At 40.1% G+C, this 26050-nt stretch overlaps 1 protein-coding gene across 35 annotated transcripts in view; it reads right to left on the bottom strand.

Annotated features, from left to right (window-relative positions):
• Abi3bp (ABI family member 3 binding protein) overlaps positions 1-26050 on the bottom strand; it is a 208344-nt gene that overhangs the window by 143562 nt on the left and 38732 nt on the right. For all 35 annotated transcript variants that reach the window (XM_015989199.3, XM_015989185.3, XM_076549010.1 and 32 more), the window contains exon 2: positions 9372-9551. In XM_015989199.3, coding sequence (XP_015844685.1) covers positions 9372-9551 — 180 coding nt within the window. The remainder of the gene's footprint in view (positions 1-9371; positions 9552-26050) is intronic.

Genomic DNA, 26050 nt, shown 5'->3' with positions numbered 1-26050 from the left:
GTTGAGAATCACTGGGTAAGACGCTCCCAAAAATGCTGTGTGCTCAACAGCTGTCTCTTCTTTTGGTAACTGCCCATCTTCATGGCTGACACCTGTTTGCCCTTTGATAATTACCTAAGGATTCGGGGGAGGTGGGCAGGCTTCACCTGGTCTCCATGGCCACACTGCATCACGCCCTCCTGTTTTATCCTGCCTCTTCTCCACCAGTATTTGTCCAGACCAACATATTTAACCCCCTGGACAGCACCATTCATTTTCTTATTAAGCTTGCTTCTAGCTATTTTTCACCAACAAATCCACAACCCATTTCCTTGTGATGTCTGCCTTCAGTAGAGTAAGTAGTAACAACCTCCATTGTTTTAAACCTTATCCCACTTTTGAGCAAAATGATTAAAGAATGCACAAATATGTAGAGATAGAAGAGGGAAGCTACAAGTCTAAATTGCAGTGGTAGAAGTACGTGATACATTTTTCTAGTTTTCTATTTAATATAAGAGTTAAGGGGAAGAGTCAGCAAGATGACTCAGCCAGGAACATGCTTGACTCTGAGACTAATGTCCTGAGTTCAATGCACGGAACCCACATTTTGGAAAGAGAGAAATGGTTCTCAGACTTTGTATGCTATTATCATGACTTCCAGCCCTCCACCCCATAGATATGAAAATTAAATTTAATAAACAGTTTTAATTACTACTGTATGAGAGTATAAGCTGTGTTACATTTTACAGCATCTAATTTGTTTATTCACATCTCCATTTCTATAAGTGAACTCTATTCAGGATGTTTTGAAACTCAAGATTCTTCTGAGAAATAAAAGTGAAACACATCAAAATAAGAAACCATTAAAACGTTATGCAAACTTGTTATCAGTTGACTAAATGAAACTGTGTTACTCTCTCGTTTTCATTTGTGTTTAGTAGAGTAAGTCAAATTTCTTATTATATATTCTTATTAATAACTAATTTACCAGGGATGCTGGAAGGTATTAAATCTAGAAATCGGGGAACCACCTTTCTCCCTTTGGAACCTATGGTTGTGGAATTCTAAGCAGCACCTGCTCTCTATCTACCAAGAGCAAGAGGTAGCTTCAATGCAGGAGTTACCACTTGATGATGAAACCATGATCATGGGAGTGAGGTGTGTGGCCGGCCACCAAGGCTGCATTACCACCTTTGATTTCACTTTGGATTTGTTTCCAGATCTTGTTTTGAGAGCTGCCCCTATCAAGAAAATGGGCTTGGGGCACAACACTAAGATGAATATGACTATTTGTTTTCAGTTAACAACATCTATGATTTCCTGGCCTCACTTCTCAGCGACAAATATAAAACCAAACTAAATCACACCACTACTCTCTGACCAAGAGTTTTCACACTAGACACTAAAATCTTGCATAAATCAAAACTTTTGTGGAAATATAGCCAAACTTTCTTTAGCAACTGAGATAAAGCTCAGAAAGATAAAGTAAATAACAAGACCATTCATTGATCTATCAGAAACTGATAAAATTTATAAAACATACATACTCTATGTTGGGATATGTATTTATATATATATGTATATATATATAATCTGCTGTGCATCATTTACCCAATCTTCATAACACTTATGGAAGATCATTATTTTATACACAAGAAAAATGAAATGCAGAGAAGTTGAATATCTTACCTTAAACCACTGCACAGTGAGCAGGGGTATCCAATTTGAATCCAAGTCTGTTTGACTCATAAGTACTCTATCTGCTGCCTCTCAAGTAGAGGGTAAACTTTCTTAGGACATGGAAGTCATGATTCTGGCCCAGGGCTCCTTCCAGGACACAGCGGCTAAAAGGCCACTAGCTTGCAGTTTCAGCACTCGCCCTGGAATCATTTGTAAAGACGGTGGCTGGGGGATACCCCGAGAAGTCCACAGCTGCACATAGAAATGTGCTCCTTGGAAAATGATCACAACTGTGAAATGTAAAGCACTGGCCTCCACTAAACCCACTGGACTCCTAGCACCTGGCTAGAAGATAAACCAGTCAGAATTTGCACTGATTCCAAATATATAAGACTCTTTTCTATTGGTTATTTGAGCAAACAAAGTAAAGCTATTTGCCTTGTGCTATCCAATTAATGACTGACTGACTGACTGACTGACTGACTGACTGACTGACTGACTGACTGACTGACTGACTGACTCTCCTCTCTCCCTCTCTCCCTCTCTCCCCCAAATAATCAACAGCTGAACATAAAACTGGATAGCAAGAGCTACTTGGGAGCAGGTGGCCTCTGTGAGTTCAGGACCAGCCTGATCTACAGAAAAGCAAGAAGTAAATTCTTCAAGTATAAATCAGTGTTGAGAACATTTGAGATATGATTCCAAAAAAATGAAGGAGTAGGAACCTAGAAGATCTAGTCATTGAGAATTCTGTGTTTTCACACCATTTCTGGACTCTTGTGAACACTACATTTTTCTACTGCTTTAATTAATCGATTAAAATCCTTTTTTTTTTTTCAAATTCTTGAGATTCAGTTTAACTATATAGACTAGGCTGGGCTGAAACTCATAGCAATCCTCCTGTCTTAGCTTCCTAATGGCTATAATGAATGTGAGCCACCACACCAGCTCTACTTAAGTCAGGTTTTACCAAATTTTGTCTGAATATGAATGTTAAAATAACAAGACAGAATAAAATTTTTTACTTTGCATGTAAGAGTAGTGAGTGACTTTAAAAATGCCAATTTATACTTTATAGAAAGACGAAAATATAGAAAATCTTACGTGATTAGTAAGAATATCAATCCATATGTCACTAAATATTACCTTGAATATTTGTGAAAAACAGCAACTTCTCACGCCACAAGTGAGATACGATAGTAAGCATGTCATATGGAAGATTTATGTCAGGCAATGGGACATAATAGCACTTGTTTTGAAAATAAAAATAATTTATGATGTTTGGCTAAAGTCCAGTGCACTGGAAAAAGAAATGCTACTGTCCCATTACAAAGGGTGAGTAGGTGCTGTAAGAAATGCTTTCTTTCCACAAAGAAATAAAATTTCCTCGCTCCTTCATCCTCAGGGGATTTCAGCTCCCCACTTTACAATCATGAAATCATCACCTGCCCACAGCGTATCTGTGAAAACTAGACTTGCTCCTAATGGACAGACCAGAGAATGGCCTTATGGGAAACTGGCAGAAGGACATGAATGCCGCGTGTGCAGCTTGTGACAGCTAGGATAATGGTCCCTAACCCCCAGAACCTGCAATCAGGTGACACACAGAGGAAATTTACTGTGCAGACAGAATTAAGGTTGATAACCAGCTGGCCTCACATGAGGACAGCGTCCTGAATTATCCAGGACAATCACAGTTTTTCTACAGTAGGAGAAGCCACGGGGACGGGATGTGATATGGCAGCTTGGTCCACTACTGTCACCTTTGAGGTAGAAGAGGAATGCAGACGATTTGGAAAACGGCAAGAAATGACACTCTCCTCTCGCCTCCAGACAAGAATGTAGTGTGGCCGACACCTTGACTGTAGCCCACCGCAACCTAGTTGAGCTTCTGACCCACCACTCTAAGATGATGAATTTATGTTTTAAGCCTCCAAGTTTGTGTTAACTTGCTACAGAGACAGACATCTGATAAATGGTGCCTCATGAGTCAGGAACAATTGATGCTCGTACAGTGAGGCAAAACTCTAAGCAATCAATCTGATGATCTGGAAAAGAACATTTAACTTAGAACATGGGTCTACTCTGGAGTAATAAAAACAAAAGCACACAGATTTCTTAGTATAAAGAAATATGACCAAACAGAGCTGGAGAGATGGCTCAGCCGTTGAGAACACTAGCTATTCTTACAGAGGACTGAAGGAGTTCAGTTCCCAACAAGTTAGGTGTGGCTCACAACTACCTGAAACTCTCTTCTGGCCTCTGCAGAAACCTACACTCATATGCATATGCATACACAGACACAGGCACACATACGTTCATGCAAAGATTCCTCCTTGGTCCCTAAAGGTCACCTAATGACCATCAGATGACCTTAATTATTTTGAAGTGAATTTTTGGTTTGCTGTGTTGCACAAGCATAAAGAATGAAACAATTGATAATACACAGCAAAACAAGCTAGGCCAGGTTTTGGAATGGGACAAGGATTCAGTTCTCATTAGCCTTCCCGTGAAACCCCAAGCAGGATCACTGACATGCCAGACAGAGCAACAACAAACACCTCAGATGTAATCAGATTAAAGAACTCACATGCTTTCCCTAACTGTAAACAATATTTTCTACACCCTGAAGCCAAGGGACTTCAACCCCTGGTCACTAAATTCCTCCATTCTGGTCATTTGTCTCCCTCCTAGTCACCAGGTAATACTCCAATGCTGGCCATTACAATTATTTTTCAATTTAGCCTCCTGAGATTTCTTCAAAATGATAACGCATTTCCTAGGTCACACAGCCTGCAGCTAAATCTCTGGGAGCTCGATTTTTATCTTCCTTATTCTTGGAATCTTTGGTCCTCTGAGAAAGTGGAATGTGCTTATCATAGTCAACAGTTAGAGAAAGCTTTACAAGCAGATGCAGCTGGCCTAGGGGATAATATTCCTCCTTACCAAATGGCCCTCCTCAGAGTTTGTGTGAGCTTTCATACAGATCTCAGCCTAAGCCCTTTTGTTGCTGTGTGGATCACAAGGCTCGGAAGATGTTGGGCATCTCGTAAGGGTACCCAATGGCTCTGCAGCTGTAGTTACTCCTGGGATGGGCTGACAGAATATACTAGAATTTCCTTGAGTGGAAGTGACAGGTTGAAAATTCTAGATCACCCTGCTAATATGTAACAGCATCTCTAGACCTGGAGTGTTTTCCCTTGATATGACTATCTAGCTTCCATTTTTAAACCATTTATGGTACTAGAGATCATTTGACATATTGAAACTCCTAATAAATATACTTAGAATGCTTTAAGTAGCACAGCCATTTAAATTTGAAAGGAATGTCTGTTCTTCATTCTGTGGTCTAAATAACGAGAAAAGCAATCATACCAAAACCATATGAATTTGGATAGCCTCACTGCTGCTCAGAGGGCATTTTTCTAATATCAAGGTTAAATGCTGTGCATATGGTTCTGATAATTCTACTAATGTCCCATCTCCTTTACATGCTCTCTAAAATCAGATTCAAAGTTTGGCTGCCCAAACAAGGACAATACCAACAGACTTTCTAATATGGAAGTGGGAAATCTCATAGTGGCCACCCCTCAACAAAGAACTGCAGAGAACTAAGGAACGCTGACAGCAGAGGACAATTATTCTTCCCTGGGGATGAGCCCCTTGATTAATTGTCGAGTTCGAAACGACCAGCCCTGGAATCATATACTGCAAGCAACACTGGGCAGATTCAGTCGGTTGCGATAGTTATGCACATATATAACAACGGAAGAGAAAGAGGTCGTGGATTGAGAGAGAGCAGGAGGTGGGGCACATGGGCGTGGTGGAGTGAGGGAAAAGGGAGAAAATGATGCAATTATATTTTAAAATAAAGATGTTGAAAAAAAAAGTATGTCAAACACTCCCATCCTTTTCTGCAAACAGCTTTGAAATTGAATCACTGGATCCTCACAGTGGAAATGGGTGTGACTATTTTCTTAGAGCTGCTATTAGTCTTTGGAGCTTATATACCTAACTTGGCCCTGACTTTCTCTCCTCTCCTTTACAGTGGCTTCAACTTCAAAGGGTCCTGTGTCAGTTTAACTCCATGTATTTGAATTCTATTGATCATCCACTGAGGCCTGAAAGTAGCAAGACTAGGGAGCTAACCATTCTATCCTCCATTTTAGCCAGACTAGCTCAATGCTCAGCTCCCAAGCTATTTTATGTAGCTGGTTGTTTTTACTCTTTACTTTTTGGGGGCCCACCACCCAGATCCCAAATAAATACATGGAAACTTAGCTTTTTCTTATGAATACCTGACCTTAGGTTGGTTTGTTTCTAGCCAGCTTTCTTAAATTATCCCATTCCTCCTCTTCTACATTGTATCTCTGGGCTTTTTACCTTTCTCTATTCTATATACCTTTCTTTACTTCTTACTCTGTAGCTGGCTGGGTGGCTGGCCCCTGGTGTCATCCTCTCCTCTTTTTCTTGCTCCTCCTTCTTTCTCCTTGTGGAAGTCTTTGGGAGTCCAGCTTGGACCAGCTCCCACCTTTTGAAGGGTTCTTGGGTGGAAGAGAGAGAGATGAGGAAATGATAGATAGAAAGATTGCTGGGCATTAACCCACCAACCCCACAGTTCCCCCCAGAGTTTTCTTGAGTGTGAGCAGCAGGAAATATTAGAAGGATTTAGATTGTGAAGATAAACAGAAAATACAGGATAGCCTCGAGAGGGCCTGGAACCTACTCCAATGGGCTCTGACTGTCTCTACCCCAGGGTATTTATAGAGACGCCAAGGGGTGGAGCAAAAGACCTCCCCCCAGCACAGCCAAGTGCAGACCATCTCAGACACCTGCACTCAGGCCCGTGGTCCTAATCATCCTCTCTATGCAGACCTGCTGGATAAAGCCACGAGGAACTTGAAAATGGGCTCCCACAAAAGATAGAAAGAGATGATAAGAAAGACAGAAACACAGGATAGCTTCAGGAGGGCCCTAGGTCAATACCCAGCTGCTGCCCAGAGCTTTATTCAAAGGGGCTTTTTATAATATGCCAAGGGGAGATGCAAAAGACCTCCCCTTTGCAAGATCAAAGCCTACCATACAGCCAAGTGTAGACACCTCCAAACACCTGGTAAACACACCTGTGACCAAATCATCTCATTATGCAGCCTGCTGAATAAAGCAAGCCCAGATTCTCTGACCCTGAGTAATGTCTCATTAGATAGCCCCTGTGGGCCACCACACCTCCTTTTCTCCTTCTATTTATTCTCTCTGCCTGGTAGCCTGGCCTATCCCTCTTCTGCCTAGCTATTGGCCATTCAGTTCTATATTAAACAAATCAGGTGTTTTAGGCAGGCAGAGTAACACAGCTTCACGGAGTTAAACAAATGCAACAAAAAAGAATGCAACACATTTTGCATCATTAAACAAATATTCCACAGCATGAACAAATATAACACATCTTCAACTAATATTCCACAACTATTTTAGGCTCTTAACTCTTAAGGGGAGAATACTGGATAGCCAGTTGTGTGTTAGCAGGCACAGAGTTCATTGAGAATAAACTACTTCCTCATAATCAGCAGTTCTTAAAACCCCAGACTACTAGGCTCTTGATTACCTTGTCAAAAGAATAGAATCTAAATCATAGGTCTGGCCTGCGTGGGTTCTGAACTTCATGGAAGTTCATGAATAGATAACTGTCTAAACCTTGCAAGTTTATTATCTGGCCAAAGACTTGTTGACAAATAGCAAAGATAAACTCTTGTCTCCTCCTTCTGGATGGATACGGGAATACCCTTGAAGAGAAGCTGTCTGTTCTAGAGAATTTAGAATAGTATAAATCCTGCCAAAAATGTAGGTTGTCTCCACTCTCCAAAATGCTATCTTCTGTACTACAAAGAAAACACGTGAGGGAAGTAGCCAGTTAAATACAGGCTGTGGACAGCCCACCCAAAAGGTGTTCCAGTTTCTCTACATACCAATGATATTCTAAAAGGAAAGGCAGAGATTTAAGATCCATAATCTAATGTAAGGTGTGGACTTTATTTAGATAGTGATTCAAATAGAACAGTTGTAACACCACATGAGAAATTAAGTATGAGCCAGGTATAAAGTGATATTGTAGGATTAAATGCAATAATATAAGTATGGAATTATTAAAACATTTATCTGTTATAGATGCATACTTGATAAAGGTGTATCTCCTTATGCTTTAAAAGACTCCAGGAAGCACTATGCACAGACACATAGACCAACATTAGCACACTGATATGTATTCAAGCTGTACTGTAAGACATTCATCAACATCATTCCTTTTAATTTTGGAAATTTACACAATAAAAAGCCAGGCATGAAAATAATAAATAAAAGGGTTCCCATTCCATTTGATTAACGTTCATTATTAAAACAATGGAAGGCTGGAGTATTTAAGCTGGACATTTTATTTGGATTTTTGCATATACCTTTCATTAGTAATTTGACTTCGGCCATCTTAATATTTAATGCTTTCATCTGCTATCAAAGAAGCTAACAAGTGACCAGGTTCTCCATTTAAATAACAGAAAAGTCCATCAGAAATGAAATGTTAATTCTAACACTCAGTGAAAAGGAGGTGGTGGTGTGTACTTCTGCTATCAATGAGAAGGTGAGCTTGTGGTTCTTTCTGGTCACTTCCTGAATTGAAGACTGGATAGATACCAGGGAATATTTACAACCTCCAAACTCAAATTCCTCATGGAATTGGTTGTTATACTTGTCAACACTGCCTAATTCTCAGAGTAGGGGGGTGGTAATCACCTCCTGGGTTTGCTTAAAGTGGTTTCTTTATGTACTACCGAGTAACTCACTACTTAACAATATTATCTCTAGTTACTCATTAATTAACAGTATTACTCTTGGCTGGCATTAAGGAGCAACAGAGATTTCTCTGGGAAAAGCAAAAGACAGAGCAAAATCAACTTGGTATTCTCGTTACATACTTGAAAATGCGAGAACCAATAGGAAGTATTGGAACACAGGGTATTACGATTCTAAAGTTTGGAGACGGCCTCGTAAGCAACATCATAGCAGGGTGGAAAGAATTGAATCTCACCCTAGACTTTCAAAGTTTTCACAATGAATCATCCTTATCAAAGCATTTAATCCGTTAAGTGGATTTTATTTACATTTTCCCCCAGAGAGAGAGCAAGAAGATGGCTCACATCCTGAAACTCTAATTTTATATCATTAAAACGTTTTCAATGAAATGCATTATTTCATAATTCATATTAAACCTTAACCACCTTGTCTGAATTACTTAAAATTTTTAAAATGCAATATGATTTCTTTTCTTTCCAAAGATAATACCTCTTTCCAAAGATAACATCCAAAAATCTATAGTGGCCATCTTCCAACAGAAAAAAAGGAAAGACAACAAAAAGAAAAATTAGTTCACATAAATAATGCCACAGGGCTAAGCCCAGTATTTCAGCTGTTTTTTTCCTTATATATTCAGTTATGTGGGTAGGGATTATAGGTTCAACTGCAGTTAAGACAATTATTTCTTCATACAATAAAAAGCTCCAATATAAAGAACTATGCTTTGGGTTTCGTCAATTACAAAGGTGATTCGTATTGCCTCATTGGGCTCAGCCAAAGATGTAGATTAAATGCCTCTCATCTTCCACATTTGGGTATCTTGTTACAGTTGGTGCCTCTTACCACGCACCCCTCTCTCTGAGCTTGCTTACCTACTACAGCCTCAGTGACTTTTCCTTCTGTGGGGAGAGGGAAGTACTGGTTTGGGGACACATTGCTGCCATATCCCAGGAGAAAGCCTTCCAGCTTTACATTTGGATTTGGACGCAGGAACTTCAAGAGGATGGAGTCGCTGGTGGTGTTGATGTGCACTTTCAGGTTCGGTCTCTTACCTGAGGATGGAAATACAAGGTGAGTGTCTGATACATCACCCATTTTCATCCCTCAACGCCACCCCACCCCAACCCACCCCCAGCAAACCTTGCCTGTTGGAAGCATTATCCTTAGAACAAATGCTACCTCTTTTGCTTCTTGGAATCATAGTGCAGATGCAAAGCTGACCAAAACATGAGTAATGTTAAAACCAAGGAAAATGTACTTACTACTGAATAAAGCAAAGCAACATAGAGGGGTCCGAGTTTTGGTGGTTTGTTACTGAGGGGGTAAGTGGAGTTTTGGGGAGTTTCATTTTTCTATCCAAAGTGGGCCAGAATCTTCACTTTATACACATTACCAAGATATGGTGCAAAGGAATGAAGTTTCTTGTTGGTAAAATTTAATCACTGTACCTTGAAATATCTCAGATGCCCTGCACATCAGATATTTACATTACAATTCATAATCATAGCAAAAGTACAGTTATGAAGTAGCAACAGAAATAATTTTATGGCTGGGGGTCACCCCAACATAGAAACTGTATTAAAGGGTCTCAGCATTAGGAAGGTTGAGAACCACTGATTGAGTATTAAGAACGCTAACCCCTCCGCATATAGAAGTTACTATATGTTACTTCTGCTATTAATTCTCAACATACCGCGTTTTATTTGGCCAGGTTAGTCACCCTGCATTCTAGAACAGGTAGTTTGTCCTGACTCCGTCACCTTTGTTGATTGACCACTCTATAATCCCTCAACCTTTGCCTGACCTTCTCCACATCCTTTACTCATCCAGTTATCACTTCATCGATCCTCAGTGTCTAGCAAAAAGGTGAAACAGCCTTTTTCCCTTCATTCAAAATAGACGTGTCAACATTTCCTCTAAATTATTGTTTATGTTAGTATTCAATGACACTTTATACTTCTGGATAATTAATGCTCTAATATTTGGGGCCCATATCTCCATGCATCACACATTAATTTTAACATTTAATGATAAATCATCTTTATGATGAATTATTGTTTGATTCCATCATGGATGTTCAACCTTTTGACACTGAAATATAATATTGTCATTTACAAAGCATTCGCTCAAACACTGTGTCATCAAGTTACAAAAAAATACATAATGCTCTAGTAAGTGAGTTTATGATTTTTGGGTTGGTCTGTATTCATAGCTGTCTTTGGCCCCATGTGGCCATAAGGCCACTTGTTAGACACGCCTGATGACTTGGGGCCCAATTTATGTAATAGAAGTTATCTTTTGGCATTTAGTCATAGTTAGATTTCTGGCAAGTAATGTAGATAAAATAGAAGATAACACACTACAATATAACCTTAACCACAACAACACATAAATAAACAACAAATATGTTACCCAAAATTTTTTGTTCAGAAGTATGAATGGGGGAAAAAGAATACTAGAAGAACATTTTATTTCATGTGAGAGAAAATTTTAAAAATTAGGGAAACAATAATAGACTGCCTTGGGAAAAGCTGCATATTGGCAAAGAGCATTCTTGGATTCATGACAGTGGTTTCTAATTCTCTATTTGCAACACCCTACAGTATCTCTAAATATTTCAAAGTGTTGTGAAATTCTAAAAGCAAATAAATAAATCAAATGTCTTACAAAGCAAAATTAGAATTAACTCATTTTTTAAAAATTTAAAGGTAAACATATGCTTTCCAGCATTAAAAACCGGGGGTGACATTGGAAAACTGGACAGAAGAAGGAGACAACATCGTCAGTTCAAAGAACTCTGGGTCATCAGACCAACCAAAGGAGGGAGGCTGCTGGCTTCTGGGGGCCGTGGAGAGTTCTACTTCTTTAAAGGAACAGTGTGGCCTGGGATACAGCTCAGTCACTGAGGGCATGCCAGAGTTCAAGCAGCACCCAAACAGAACAGCAGCAACAAGCCAAAACCACTATCAATAACAGCAATACCGCCAATACCACCACCAAAAACCATGCTTTGGTAAAACTAGCATAGCCATTATAGCTGTCTAGTCATGGACCTCAGAGAAAGGAATCACCATTAAAATATAGTCAATAGAATTTGTTTCTTATCTAATCTCTCATTAATCCATCTTATACTTTCCAAAGTCTTATATACTATAGACAAAGTCGTTGATATCATGTTGGTCAAGATGATAAGATTCTTGAGACAGAAAAACTACACCGTATTAAAAGTCTTCCAAAGGTAAAATATACGTATTAGTGTAGCAACAGGAATTGCCTTAGCTTATATGATCGCAATGTTATAATACCCTGTAAAGAGATGATAAATATTCCAAATTTTCTCAGGGCCTAAGTAAAGAATAATTGTAATACTTACATCAATAAAATAAACTCATTCAAGGACTGAGAACACACTCCACCTGTCCTCTTATGGTTTCATCTTATACTGCACAGTGTACTTACAGTATAGTCTCTGTATATGCTCTGCCATCTACCTTGCTATGAAAACCTCATACTTTATAAAATAGTTAACTAATTAAATCATTTCCTATAAGTTCAGATATGGTATCAGAAACATAGATTTAAAATCATAGCTAATTAGACTTGATCAATTTTTCCCGATTTATTTTAACAATGCTTTTATTTATTCTTTGAGAATTTCACATCAATATATTTTGATCATATCCCTTCCCCTCACCCAACTCCCAGATCCTCCCCTACCTCTTGATCAAAATTTTAAAGCTATAAAATTTTAAAAAGCTAGAAAGAAAAATGAAAGTCCCATGAAGAATTTGTATCCAAAATTCTTAAATATTCTTTATAGTCAATTAAAAAGAAAATAAAAGGCAAGCAATTTAAGCATATTTGAATCGTTATCCTGATTTGTTTCTCTGTTGCTGTGATAAAACACTGATCAAAAGAAACTTGGGGAGAAAATGGTTTATTTCATCTTACATTTCCAGATAACAGTCCCTCACTGAGGGAAGTCAGGGCAGGGACCTGGCGACCAGAACTGAAGCAGAAACCACAGGGGAATGCTATTCACTGTCTTGCTCTCTCTGGCTTGCTGAGCTTGCTTTTATAACCCAGGACCACCCACCCAGGAGTGGCACCACCCAAAGTGGGCTGGGCCCTCCCACATCGTTAATAAAGAAAATAGCACCACAGTCATGCCCACAGGCCAATCTGATGAAGGCAATCGTCAGCTAAGGAATCTTTCTCCCATGTGACTTAGCCCGTGCCAAACTGGCAAAAGCTAAACAATGCAAATGGATTCTTTAGCAAAAGAGATGAGTACTGGGCAAGAAGCATGTAAAAATGTGTTAATCTCTGGGGTTATTGAGTCTCCTCCTCCAGAGGCCAAACTATTTTAGGCTTTGAAGATCGGATGGCTCAGTGGTGTGGTACCATTGATTACCAGCACAGTGAGTGCTGCTAACTACTCAAGCAGGAAGATCCAAGTTCAGATTCCCAGTACTCATGTAAAAATCCAGGTATGGCTGGGTGTGACGGGGACCCCAGGGCTGGCAGGAGATCCAGTGGCAAAGGCAGGAAGATCACTGGGGCTCACTGGCCAGACAGCCTAGCCAAAACCAAGCAAACTGTAGACCCAGGGAGAGGCCCTGCTTCAAAGGAGGAAGGCAGAAAATGGTAGAGGCAGACAACAGACATCAATCATCCTCCAGCCTTGGCATACCTAGGCATGTGCACACAAATGGGTACCTCACACACACACACACATGCATATACCACATTTACACATACACCACACAGATAGACAGACAGACAGACAGACAGACACACACACACACACACACACACACGAGAGAGAGAGAGAGAGAGAGAGAGAGAGAGAGAGAGAGAAGAGAGAGAGAGAGAGAGAGAGAAGAGAGAGAGAGAGAGAGAGAGAGAGAGAGAGAGAGAGAGAGAGACAGAGAGAGAGAGAGAGAGAGAGAGAGAGAGAGAGAGAGAGAGAAGCTGTAGATATCATCCTCCAACCAAGACATGTGTACATACATGGGTACCGCACACATACACATGCATATACCACACTTACACATACACCACACACACAGACACACACATACACACACAGAAACTGTAGATATCATCCTCCAGCCTAGATATGTGTACACACATGGGTACCGCACACACACATGCACATATGCATACACCACACAGACACAGAGAGAGAGACACAGACAGACACACACACACACAGAAGCTGTAGATAATATCCTCCACCTTAGACATGTGTACATACATGGGTACTGCCCACACTCATGCATGTGCTACACACAATATATGCAAACACCGCACACATACACACAGAAAGAGACAGAAGCTGTAGACATCATAAAAGTTAAGCAGACAGAGCTGCGCATTGCTCCATTATGTGCAAGTTGTAATTTACCAATTCATGGTCAGTACGGTTAATCAAAGGGAAACAAAAATTAAAGCCACAATGAGGTGGAATGGCTAAAATCAAAACAACAGCTAAGTAATAATATGTCAGGCAGAATTTGGAAGTCTCATACTTCTAGATTGTGAGTGGTAAATGTGTAACTGGAGAAGGCTTGGAAAGTCACCAAAGAACCCAGAAATTTCATTCCCAGCCATTGCACACAGGACAGATGAAAACATGTCTATGTGAAACACGTATGAGAACATTCAAAGCAACGTTCAACTGGAAACAAACCCAAACTTCCATCAGTGGCTGTGGACAAACAAACCATGGCTCATTCATATAATGGGTTATGATTCAGCAGTAAAACAGAACAAATTACCTACGCATGCAGACAGACTGAAGCCCTGTTCTGGCATGCCACTGAGCCACTGTATGATGGGAGAGCGCCTTCCTGAGCTCTGCCGCCACATCGTACTGACTCCTTGTGATAAAAAGACATTCAAGCATGTGGTCTTTACAGCACTGGTGGAGTTAGCTTTAGTAGTCCTGATACCATTTATCATTCAGTGTGTGTGTGCGTGCGTGCGTACACACACATACACACACACACACAGAATCATGTTTTTCTCAGAGGACACTAAGTTTCAAATGCACTCTGTTAAAACATTCCAATGTCTTACTATTACATAACATATTAAGGAGCTATCAAGACATCCCATCTTAATTTTTTATATTGAGCAAATGTGTGGCATCATATTTAAAAGCTTCTAAAAACATAGTTGAAGGCATAGATTGCATTCCACTAAATTCTTATGCCAAGATATGCAAACCATAATGTTAACTTAAACCTTGGCAATAATTTATCATTTGCCTTGATTTTTTTAGGGAGTGTAAGTCAGATTGTGGAATAAAATTTTGGTGCTCAAATGACTCTCCCTGTTCTGTTTTATGTGTGTTAAAGGTTTTAGCCATTCTTCTGCAATATCCACAGAGTGACTAGGAAGGCAAAGGATATGAGACAATTGTTCACTTGTTTCTGCTCCTATGTCGTAGAGGGCAGGACCTTCCTCCAATAACAACAACCCAAAGGCCAGGGATACTAATGGGACATTTTGAAAGGTTTGTTCATTTTATTTTATGAGTGTTTTGCCTACATGTATGTATATGTGTACCTGGTGCCCACGGATGCCAGAAGAGGATGTCAGATCTCCTAGAACTAGAGTTAACAGACAGTTGTGAGCCACCATGTGGTTGCTGAGAATCGAAATAAGGTCCCCTGCAAGAGTAGTACATGTTCTTAACCACTGAAACATCTCTCCAACTCCCTGGTAGAAATTTTTCATAAAGACAAAAGGGTAATTTTAATTCAATACTTTAAGGAGTAAGAAGATTTAACGTAACTATTAAATAATATTCAATGCCATTTAAACTGCTTCTACCAGTTCTGTAGTGGCCAGATTCTCGACTGATCTTCTTCCATGAGCAGCAGAATTTAACCAAAGTGGTTAGGAAGATGAGGAAGACAAGGTCTGTTCTGCTATGGCATAAGACTACACCAGAAAGAGGTGGGTGGGTGGAAGGAATTACATTTCCTCTGTGGTGTGTGTGTGTGTGTGTGTGTGTGTGTGTGTGTGTGTGTGTGTCTGTCTGTCTGTCTGTCTGTCTGTGCCTCTGTGTATATGAGTATATCTGTGTGTGTGTCTGTCTGTGTCTCTGTGTATATGAGTTTATCTGTGTGTGTGTGTGTGTGTGTGTGTGTCTGTCTGTCTGTCTGTCTGTATACAAAATTGTCATCACAAACATCCCCAGAATTGTTGCTAGGCAAACATTTTCTAATTTTTACATTGAAGGATCCTGGTGGCAGAGATCCTGGCACGATCTAGACCAGGACAAACACGTTGGACACTGTGAACCCCAACCTACCAATGGAGCTCTCTCACCATATATATAAAACACATGTTGAAGCAGAGATATAAACAAGGACAGTGAAGTTAGAGTTCACAGTGTTCAGGAGAAGAATTCACAACAGCACATGGCTCCAGAGACAGCCGCAAAACATCATTACATGCGATCTACAAATATAAATCTGAAAACCTAAGAAAAATACCGGCTACAACGACATGTAAAGAGAGATCTTCATAACTCTAAAGAAAACTGACACTGTAGAAATTAGAGAGAGAAAAAAAACTGTGATAGCTGTCCCGTGAGTCTCATGAACAGTCCCAGTGCCAGCAAACTGGACCTTTAAATAAACTCAAATTTTGAATTTACTCACCCATGATGATCTGTTTGCAAGCGTCACAGGCTACAGTGTCTCGTGATCCCTGTTCCAGGACGGAATAGCACACTCTCTCCCCAGGACAGCACATGGTGAGTGGGCGGATGAAGCATGGGCTCCCACAGGCAACATGAGTTCTCAGAATTGAGGGAACACGCCCTTGTTCACCTGGATAGCTCTGCTCACACAAATATCCCTGAGCAATTCCCACAGGGCACGACTCCAATGAGACAGCCTGTTATTTATTAGGACACTAAAGACACCAGAAGATATCCAGAAGATGTTTGCTATTAAATTTATAATGTTTGAATTCAGCAATGTCCACAGTCAGAGGGGAAAACGTTATCTTCCTAAATAGAACACTTTCTGTGTTCGCCCAGCTGTGGTGAAAATGGGCCCCACTTCAGCTAAAATAGCCACAGTTTCCACCTAGGTCAGAATCCCCAGTGTACTGACTGCTCAGGCCAAGACTTCACCGTCTGGTGATGCTGGAGGATTGATTGACAGGCTGCACCATCCAGTGCTGACATCTCAGCACCACTGGACCATGCTAATAGTTCTACCAAGGGAGAAGACGCATATCTTCGCACTTTCACATAAGCCATTGATCTGACTCTACTAAAACTGCTCTTTAGTCTGGACAATGCCAGTTTGGAGAAAGGGTGAATGATAAATGTGTGCGATCAACAACCACTTATTTGCCATATGTTCATGTGTCCATGAGGGCAGTTTTCAAATGGCTTAACTTTGTCTTAAAGAAGGTTATGGATTGATCAATTTTGCCTCCTCTGAAACACATGCAGAAACCTAGGCCCCATGAAAACATTGTAGGGTGTGGGACCCAGGAGATTAACTCCTAATAGACTGCAATAATGCCACTATCCAAAGGTGAGCTCTGCCATCTCCTTCTCTGGCACCCTCTCACAGTCTCGCAGGTGACCATACAGCAAGAAGGCCCTGTAGTGGTATTTGCTCTGCCCATGACCTTGGGCTATATGGCCCAAAGGAGGCAGTACTTCCTGCCTTTGTACTGGACCTCTTATAGGAAGTTGGAGAAGGATCACATGCCCCTTCTCCTGGCTTCTGCCTGCGAGATGGATTCGCTCATGGTCAGATCAGAGGATGACTTCAGCTGTCTACTCCATTTTGTATTCGTGTATTTCCTCAATTTGTATCTTAATAAATTCTGTACCCATTTAATAGACTCACACGGATTGAGTGTAATAAACCCCGTCTATACAGCAGTGCCTTGAGGTAGAACTTCCTAACCTGAGAACTGGGAGCTGATATATTTCTGATTATTACTACTTACCAAGTCTCCAGTATTCTGTTAAAGCAGTGCATGGCACATGTAGATTTGCTGATCCAATTTTCAATTTCCCCTTTCTCTAACTACAAGATACTTGATATTAGTGACTTCTTTGAATGCAATGAGTGGATTCCAGAATATTGTGCCAAGAACTAGGTAAATTATTTGGGTGTGCCATGACTAATACAGTCAATAAAAGTATAGCCACAGTAGACGGACTTTTAAAATGCAGCAAAAAGAAAAGATGTTAAAAAAAAAAAGTCCCTTCAGTAAGCAAATCACAAAAAACATTTCTTGATCAATTGAATTGCCCAATACAGGTGAGAAACTGAAAGACAGAATGTCAGAGCCAGTTTTGTGATACATTTTTGTACCATTTATAAAACTTGTGGATTCTTTTGTAGTTTCCAAAAATACATGTTTTATTGTTACTGTTTAGGAAGACATCAATAGGCAACAGAAATTAACAAAATCCATTCCCCTTCCTTCCATCCTTTCTCAGCTTGATTTTCATGAAAACCTATGTAGATTTGTTTACTTTTCATGAAAACCTATGTAGATTTTGAAGAACCAAAGCACCCCCATTTCAAGCAAGCCCCTCATCCTAGCTTGAAACAGGCCTGAGTTTCAAAATTCTCAGAGCCGCTGACATAAGTCCCAGGACAAAGTCAGGATGTTTAAAGAGCCATCTGGTAGCAACTGACTAACCATAGAATGCCCCAATGCCGGAGATGGTCAAAGTACAAAGTCAGGATCTTTGAAGGACTATCTGGTAACAATTGATTAACCACAGAATGCCCCAATGCCAAAGGTAATCTATAAAGTTTGACAAACAACCGGTTAAAACTAGAAAGTAAGATAACACAGAAATTCTGAAAAGCCCCTAAAACTTGAGCCAAACAGAAATGTACCCGTGCTAGCACCCCTAAATGATGTAACCTTGTGGTTTTTGCCTTTAAAAACTGAGCTTGCAGAGGGGCAGGCACCTCCTCCAGCCTCTATTATGTTGGATGGCTTGACAAGGTCCCTGCTGCAGCTTGAACTGCTTCAATAAATCTTGCTTTTGCATTTCGGTGAGTTCATGTCTCTGGTGGTCTCTTTGGAGGTCTCACGCCCAGGGCACAACAGATTTGTTTACTTTTCATAAAAGCCTATGTAGATTTGTTTACCTCCTGTTGCTACTTAAGTACAAAAGCTGGCAGTGGGTTCTCTTAGCTGGCATGGGTTGCACACAAGGATTCTGAAACTGTAGTCTCTAAATAGAGAATCAGCGTCACCTAGGAACTTGTAAGAAATACTACACCAGCTGTATCAGAAACTGTTTGGACGATTATGACACATGCACAAGTCTGAGAACGGTTATTCTTTACAAATTGAATGCATAAAAATAAAGCTGATGAGCCCCAAATCATTTTTTTTTTTTTTTGGTTTTTCAAGACAGGGTTTCTCTGTGTAGCTTTGCGCCTTTCCTGGAACTCACTTGGTAGCCCAGGCTGGCCTCGAACTCACAGAGATCCGCCTGGCTCTGCCTCCCAAGTGCTGGGATTAAAGGCGTGCGCCACCGCCGCCCGACCCAAATCATTTTTAAGAACATTTATAGATAATTTATGTAATATGGGGGGGAGACCTTACCCACAACTCCCCTTTATTTCCTATCATGGAATATATACATATACTTAAAAATATCATACGTGTATACATCTAATTACCCCCTAGGCCTTTTGTTGAAATTCTCAGAATTATGGTTTCCTAGAACTATAATTTTGGGACACAAATAAAGTTAATATGTTCAATAATTTGGGAATATCAGATAAACTTCTAAGTTAGTCTTTTAACTAATCAATCAGAGATTTAGAAGCACGGATGAGTTCTTTCAGCATTCAGCAAAGTTCTAAGCTCATAGGAAAGTTGGAAACCCATTAGAAAACTTGTAGCTCTTTGTAATTCTAAAAAACACACCGTGGTTTGTTTGTTTGGTTTTTAAAGGAAGACGTCACCAAGGTGCAGACATTATCAACACTCATCTCTCTTCCTTTTGTGCACCCCACTCTATTTGGACCTGTCCAAAGGGTTGGCTGCTCCTTCCTCTTTCATATACAAGTCACTCCAATTTAGCTATAAAATAAGTTCCCTCCACCAAGTAGAAGTTGAAACAATCAAAGTCCTTTTTTTTTTTTTTTTTAAAGATTTATTTATTATGTATACAGGGTTCTGTCTGCATGTATCCCTGCAGCCAGAAGAGGGCACCAGATCTCATTATAGATGGTTGTGAGCCACCATGTGGTTGCTGGGAATTGAACTCAAGACCTCTGGAAGAGCAGCCAGTGCTGTTAACCTCTAAGCCATTTCTCCAGCCCCTCAAAGTCCTTCTTACAGAGCACAGAAAACACACCCCTGATATTACAAGAAACCCTGCATGTGTAAGACTAAACACCACCACTGTGAAAACACTGCTGTACAGAATAAATGGGAAATACTCAATAACAATGAAACATTGCCATCATTCATGCAAAAACCATCATCAACAAGCCACAAAACTGCCTTAAATAAACCTGACCATTTCTTTTTGTTTTTTAAATATCAAATAAAAACATGAGGTAGAGTGAGAACAAATGGGTTCCTGTGCCATTGGTTTTCAGCCATTCATGTGCATCTTCATGATTAATTTATAGTTAGTTCATAAATACCCAGCGTTGATACGTATATCTTGACATTTCACAGCATTAAAAAGTCCTCCATGGGCTAGTAGAAGTGGCTGAAATGTCACAAGGGCATAAAGCAGTGACTTCATATATTAAGGCCATGAGACTTAAGGGAGTTTCAGAAAATCCATTGTCCATTAACTCTACAGTAGAGGAGCCCCATCTTACTTCTGTGAAAGAAACATAATGAGTTATGGGCTAAACTTTATTTAGTCTGTGGTATTTCTGTTATAGCACATAAAACAAAGATTTGGGACCGCTTTCTTTTGACTAAGGTTATTTCAATAATTATCTTAACAGGTAATAAGCCCAATTTGTTTAGGATATAGGAGTTTTTGCAAAGCCAGTCCAACAAGCACTGACATTCTTAGCAGTAACTATGGTCAGTATAAGCTGAAGCGCTGATTTGTTTTTGTACTCCCTAGTTATTTCAGTTTTAAGACTATATTTTAATCCATATTAATTATGTATTTATTCATCCCCTAATTAATCAGATCTAGAAAGATTCATTTCAGTGTTGTGTATACTTACAATTAAAGTGGCATTTGAGCCACACTTTGCCCTCAGTATCCAGATGTTACAGTCGAGTTTCTTGTGCTTATGGTAGTAAATTCCTATTTGGGTTATTGCTATTTTGACATCTGCTCTTGTTTCTTTCTCATAGTAAAAATTAAAACACTTTCAATGTCTGAAATATTTTTAAAATATTAATAAAATGTAGAATTTCAGGTCACACACAAACGTGGTATGGGAGTATCTTATTACTAACAGCTACTGTAATTTTGGTGAATGTGGCATTTGTATTTTTTTTTTTTTTTTGGTTTTTCGAGACAGGGTTTCTCTGCGTAGCTTTGCGCCTTTCCTGGAGCTCACTTGGTAGCCCAGGCTGGCCTCGAACTCACAGAGATCCGCCTGGCTCTGCCTCCCGAGTGCTGGGATTAAAGGCGTGCGCCACCACCGCCCGGCGGCATTTGTATTTTTATAGGTAAGAAACAGAAAGCCTGAGACTCGGCATCATTTCCTACTGGTCTCATATTATTAAAATTTCTCAGTTTTGCAGGGTGGAAATGACTCAAGCTTTGGTTTAAAATAGAATTTTATAACATTTCTTTAAATGTTAGCAAAAATCTAACTCAATGAACCCGTTGGAAAAAGAAAACATCTTTCTGACTTTTAAATTGCAGAAATAAGTTGGATGTTAACCTTAGGACTCAGGTTTTTAGTGTGAAGAAGTTTATGTTTTTCTTTTTCTCAGAACAGAGGTTCTGAAACAAATTTCCCCCTTTCTAGTAAAAATTCTACATCTGAAATAAAGAAATGAGGCTACCCTTTAGGTGTTACAAGAATCACTCATGAGAGATTGTTCTTTGAACACAGCATGGAAGTTCCCAGCATGGCATAAACTGATTTTAAAATCATCAGGGAGAGAAGCTGGGAGATACAGTAGACTGAGGAGGTTGAAGTTGAGATCATGAAGACTAGGGGCATCAGAAACCATGATGCTGAGAGACGGGCAGATTCCAACAAAGCAATTTATTGGTAGTGGGAAATAGACACACGTGAATTCCAGGATAAAAACCCAAGACTGTACCACCGAGGTGCTCCTGTCTCCCACCAATCAGCAATTGCTGTGACCTGAGGGGACAGTGCATCACTGAATGATTAGCAACACAACAGCTGAACCCAAGGGCATAAAGAGAAGAAGGGCAGGAGCAGTGTTCTTGGCCATAAGACACCCGTAAGCAGAGGTGTTGAGGAAGAGTGGTCAGTGTATTGAAAGGTCACGCTGTAGAGGGTCAAGGGGTGTAGAACTGAGCAGCAGTCAGATCATGTGGCCCTTGTGGGCCACATAAAAGTTCAATCACTAGCTGGGCGGTGGTGGCGCACGCCTTTAATCCCAGCACTCGGGAGGCAGAGGCAGGCGGATCTCTGTGAGTTCGAGGCCAGCCTGGGCTACCAAGTGAGTTCCAGGAAAAGGCGCAAAGCTACACAGAGAAACCCTGTCTCGAAAAACCAAAAAAAAAAAAAAAGTTCAATCACTGTGACAGAAGTCAACCAAAAGTATTTTCCTGACCTAAATTCATGTGTGTGTGTGTGTGTGTGTGTGTGTGTGTGTGTGTGTGTGTGCGCGCACGCGCGCACTTACATGCACACACCACATTTCTGAGAAATGAATAATACAAAATATAAATATTAGGTAATTACAGATAGCCATATGGTAAAAACACTGTCTCCCGATTCCTTAGTATAAGCAGCTCAAGTGTTCAGAGCCGTATTTTAAAAACTCTTCAGATGAAAGGCACTGAAGACTTTATAGGCAACAACATAATGAAACACCATCAGTCTAGGTCCCTCCTGGAATCCAAATGTGCTGTTTAAATTGGCCATTCTCAATTCTATTTTTAGCCAAAAGCTAAATGAAAAAACAAGGCCATTGGCCGGGCGTGGTGGCGCACGCCTTTAATCCCAGCACTCGGGAGGCAGAGCCAGGCGCATCTCTGTGAGTTCGAGGCCAGCCTGGGCTACCAAGTGAGCTCCAGGAAAGGCGCAAAGCTACACAGAGAAACCCTGTCTCGAAAAAACCAAAAAAAAAAAAACAAGGCCATTGGCATTTAGTTGTTGCTATTGACATGAACCCAAGACTTTGCTCCTTAAAACTTACTCTACGGGCAGTGGTGGCGCACGCCTTTAATCCCAGCACTCGGGAGGCAGAGGCAGGCAGATCTCTGTGAGTTCGAGGCCAGCCTGGTCTCCAAAGTGAGTTCCAGGAAAGGCACAAAGCTACACAGAGAAACCCTGTCTCGAAAAAAACAAAAAAAAAAAACAAAAAAAAAAAAGAAAAACAAAACAAAACAAAAAAAAAACACCTCACTCTACTCTGTCCCCCAAATCACTCCAGTGTACTGTCGGAGTTGAAATGGCCCAGTGTTACCTGGGACTTCTACTTGCCCTGTTTGCTAGTCCTCCTGATAAGCCGGTACGGTCTCCAGTCTTTTCTATTGTTCTTGTTACTATTCATGAACACTCGGCTCTCTCTGATGATAGGGAATGGCATTTCAACTCTAGTCCACAGATAATCTCTTATGTTTTGGTCAAAACTGCCTCTCTTCCATTTCAATTAACATAAAAACTTTATTTTGTAAGTTCTGAGGATTTATTATACAGAACAGTTTTAACTATAGCTTTAGACTACAATATTTAACAGTATATTATATACTTTTAAATGATGAATGATGAATATAGACTATTTTCTATAGTTGTGATTAACTTTTTAATTAGCTTGATTTAGTCATTCTATAATAATACACATTTCAAAACATCATATTGTATGTCACAAACATAAACAACTATTAACCAAAAGATATTAAACAGAAAAGGCTGTTTTTATGAATATGTTTACTGTATCATTTGTATCAGAAAAAATAAACATCCTAATTATAATTTTGAATGATGATAGTATGGAATTTATAATTTGGTAGATTGACTTTTTTTAATTAAGAGGAATGGTTACTTTTATCATTGAATATCTTTTAGGAAGAGGCCCCTATGCAAGGTCCTGTGTAAGACCTTGGGAATATAAAGACATCTCATGTCTGAATAGCCAGTCTCTCCACTACAAAGTATAGATACATTTTCTGTGCTGACTTTAATTTTACATCTGCAAACACCTCAGCTCCTTGAGTTGTTTAATTATTCTGCCCCCCCCACTGTCTTTCCTTTCAAACTCCAAATCCTCGTCTAGTATTCCTACATATCACCTTCGACTTCTCTTATACTGCATAGACTATCATGCCCCTATATAGGGCATCTGTTCCTCTTTAGGATGCACTACTCCAGGTGCCAGACTCTGACACAATATCGGAAGGCCTGAAAAAACTATCTAGTCTTACATATTTTTGTACTCAACATCTTTCCCATCCAATCTCATCTAGTGCAGGTGAGTCAAGTACAAAACAGTCCAAAGCACTGTTTTCTTCCTTGAGGCTGGAAAAACCAGTATCTGAGTCCCTAATGCTCACAGAATAAAGATATCTTAGAAAGCTATGCTTACAAATAGGAAAAAAATAGTTTTGGAAACAAAAGGATGTAGGCATAGGCTAAATAGTATGCATGTGACTATACGACATGGTGTACCCTCACATCCCAGTAGAGAGAGATGCTGATCTCTTAAGAGTTAATTTGAGGGCCAGCACAATGGTGCCTCAGGTAAATGTGCTTGCCATCAAGTCTGGTGACCTGGATTAAATTCCTAGGTCCCACGTGGTAGGTGAACTGGTTCCTGAAAAGTGTTCTTTGCCTTCCAGATGTGCACCATGCTGGGTGCACAGGGCAAAGGAAGGAAGAGAGGAAAGCTTTTACTGAGTTCACTGGAGGGATGGAGAGATGGCTCATCAGCTAAGAGCACTTGTTGCTCCTGCAGAAGACCCTGGTTTAGGTCTTAGCACTCACATAGGAGCTCACAAACATGTTTCATTCTAGTTTCAGGGGATCTGACACCCGCTTCTGACCTCTGTGAACCAGACACACACGTAGTACACATACATACATGCAGGCAAACATTCAAACACATAAAATAAACCTTAAAAAATAAATTAAAAATTTATTTGTAAACACAATAACAGCTATGAACAGTAAGTTAGCAAAGGAAGAATGGATTTTTTTTTTCCTGAGGCATGCAGGACAGTTCTGTTCCAGACATTTCTTAGAGTCAGCAATACTATTCTCATCCTGGAGGACATTACCAGACAGCTGAGAGACTATTATAATACCATGGGATGATTGAGATTTATTGAATTTAGAGAGAGCAGAGACTATCTTACAGAGAAATGCTCATCAGGAAAAATGGACTCTGGCTTAGCTTTGAGAATAAGTGCCAAATCAAAGCCAGGATTTAGAAGAACAATCAGTTAAAAAACGGTCAAAGCACAGGTCATGTGGAACAACAAACCCTGAACACAGTTTCAAAACGCAAATAGTCCAGTCTGGTTGAGATGCAAGGATCGTATTCATAAACACTGGAAGCTGAGGAGTTGGAAGAATCTTGAAAACAATTTTGTCTGTTCTCCTCTGTTTTTCTTGTGATGACAATGGACAGATACACTGAGGCCAGACTGTGGATTAGTTTTTTACAATGAACCATGTTTCTCCATCCTAAACTCAAGTTTGATTAACAGAGGCCAGGATACACTGATCATAGACACAGCATTTCTGGTGTTCATCAGAACATTCCCCTTGCAAACATGGCATTTGGCAAGGGGCAGGAGATGCTTGTCTTTAGAAATAAGTCAGTGGTCATCTGAAAGGCGCACAGCTATTTGCTAATGTGGCATAATAACCTCAAACTTGGAATCGGCAATACAAACAGGAAGTGCTAACTTCAGACAAAAAGACAACAACTCTGGAGGATTTGGGGCAAAATTATAAAAGAGGATTAAGAGGACTGGAAATCATAAAGTCCTGGAATTGCCCTTTGGACAGAATTTTGCTGGCCAGCCATTGGTCATGGAATCACTTAAAAATCAATGGAAGGATTATTTTCTTTTCTGTGCTTTCCCTAAATTCCTGTCACTACATTTATTTTTAGGATGGTGGCTCCTTGGCAGCCTCTCCTTCATTGTTTAGTCCCGTCCTTTCTTCTTTGTTACTACAACCCAATGAAGTAAGGGAAGCTGCAATAAATTGAGGACGACTAAGGCATTATAGGTACTTCATAGCACATTTCAGCCACCCCCTTCCAAAGAGCATGCACCTTGAAACAAACCGAGACCCAAACAGTCCTGAAATCTTGATATCAGATCCTGGTGGGTAATCTTGGCTCAACAGTTGTGTTGTTTGGGTGCTAAGGTGTGTCTGCAGTA

Source organism: Peromyscus maniculatus, chromosome 12 (assembly GCF_049852395.1).
Source record: "Peromyscus maniculatus bairdii isolate BWxNUB_F1_BW_parent chromosome 12, HU_Pman_BW_mat_3.1, whole genome shotgun sequence".
Taxonomy (NCBI): Eukaryota; Metazoa; Chordata; class Mammalia; order Rodentia; family Cricetidae; genus Peromyscus; species Peromyscus maniculatus.
The sequence above is the reverse complement of the archived record's forward strand: the minus strand, read 5'-3'. Positions and strand labels throughout refer to the sequence as shown.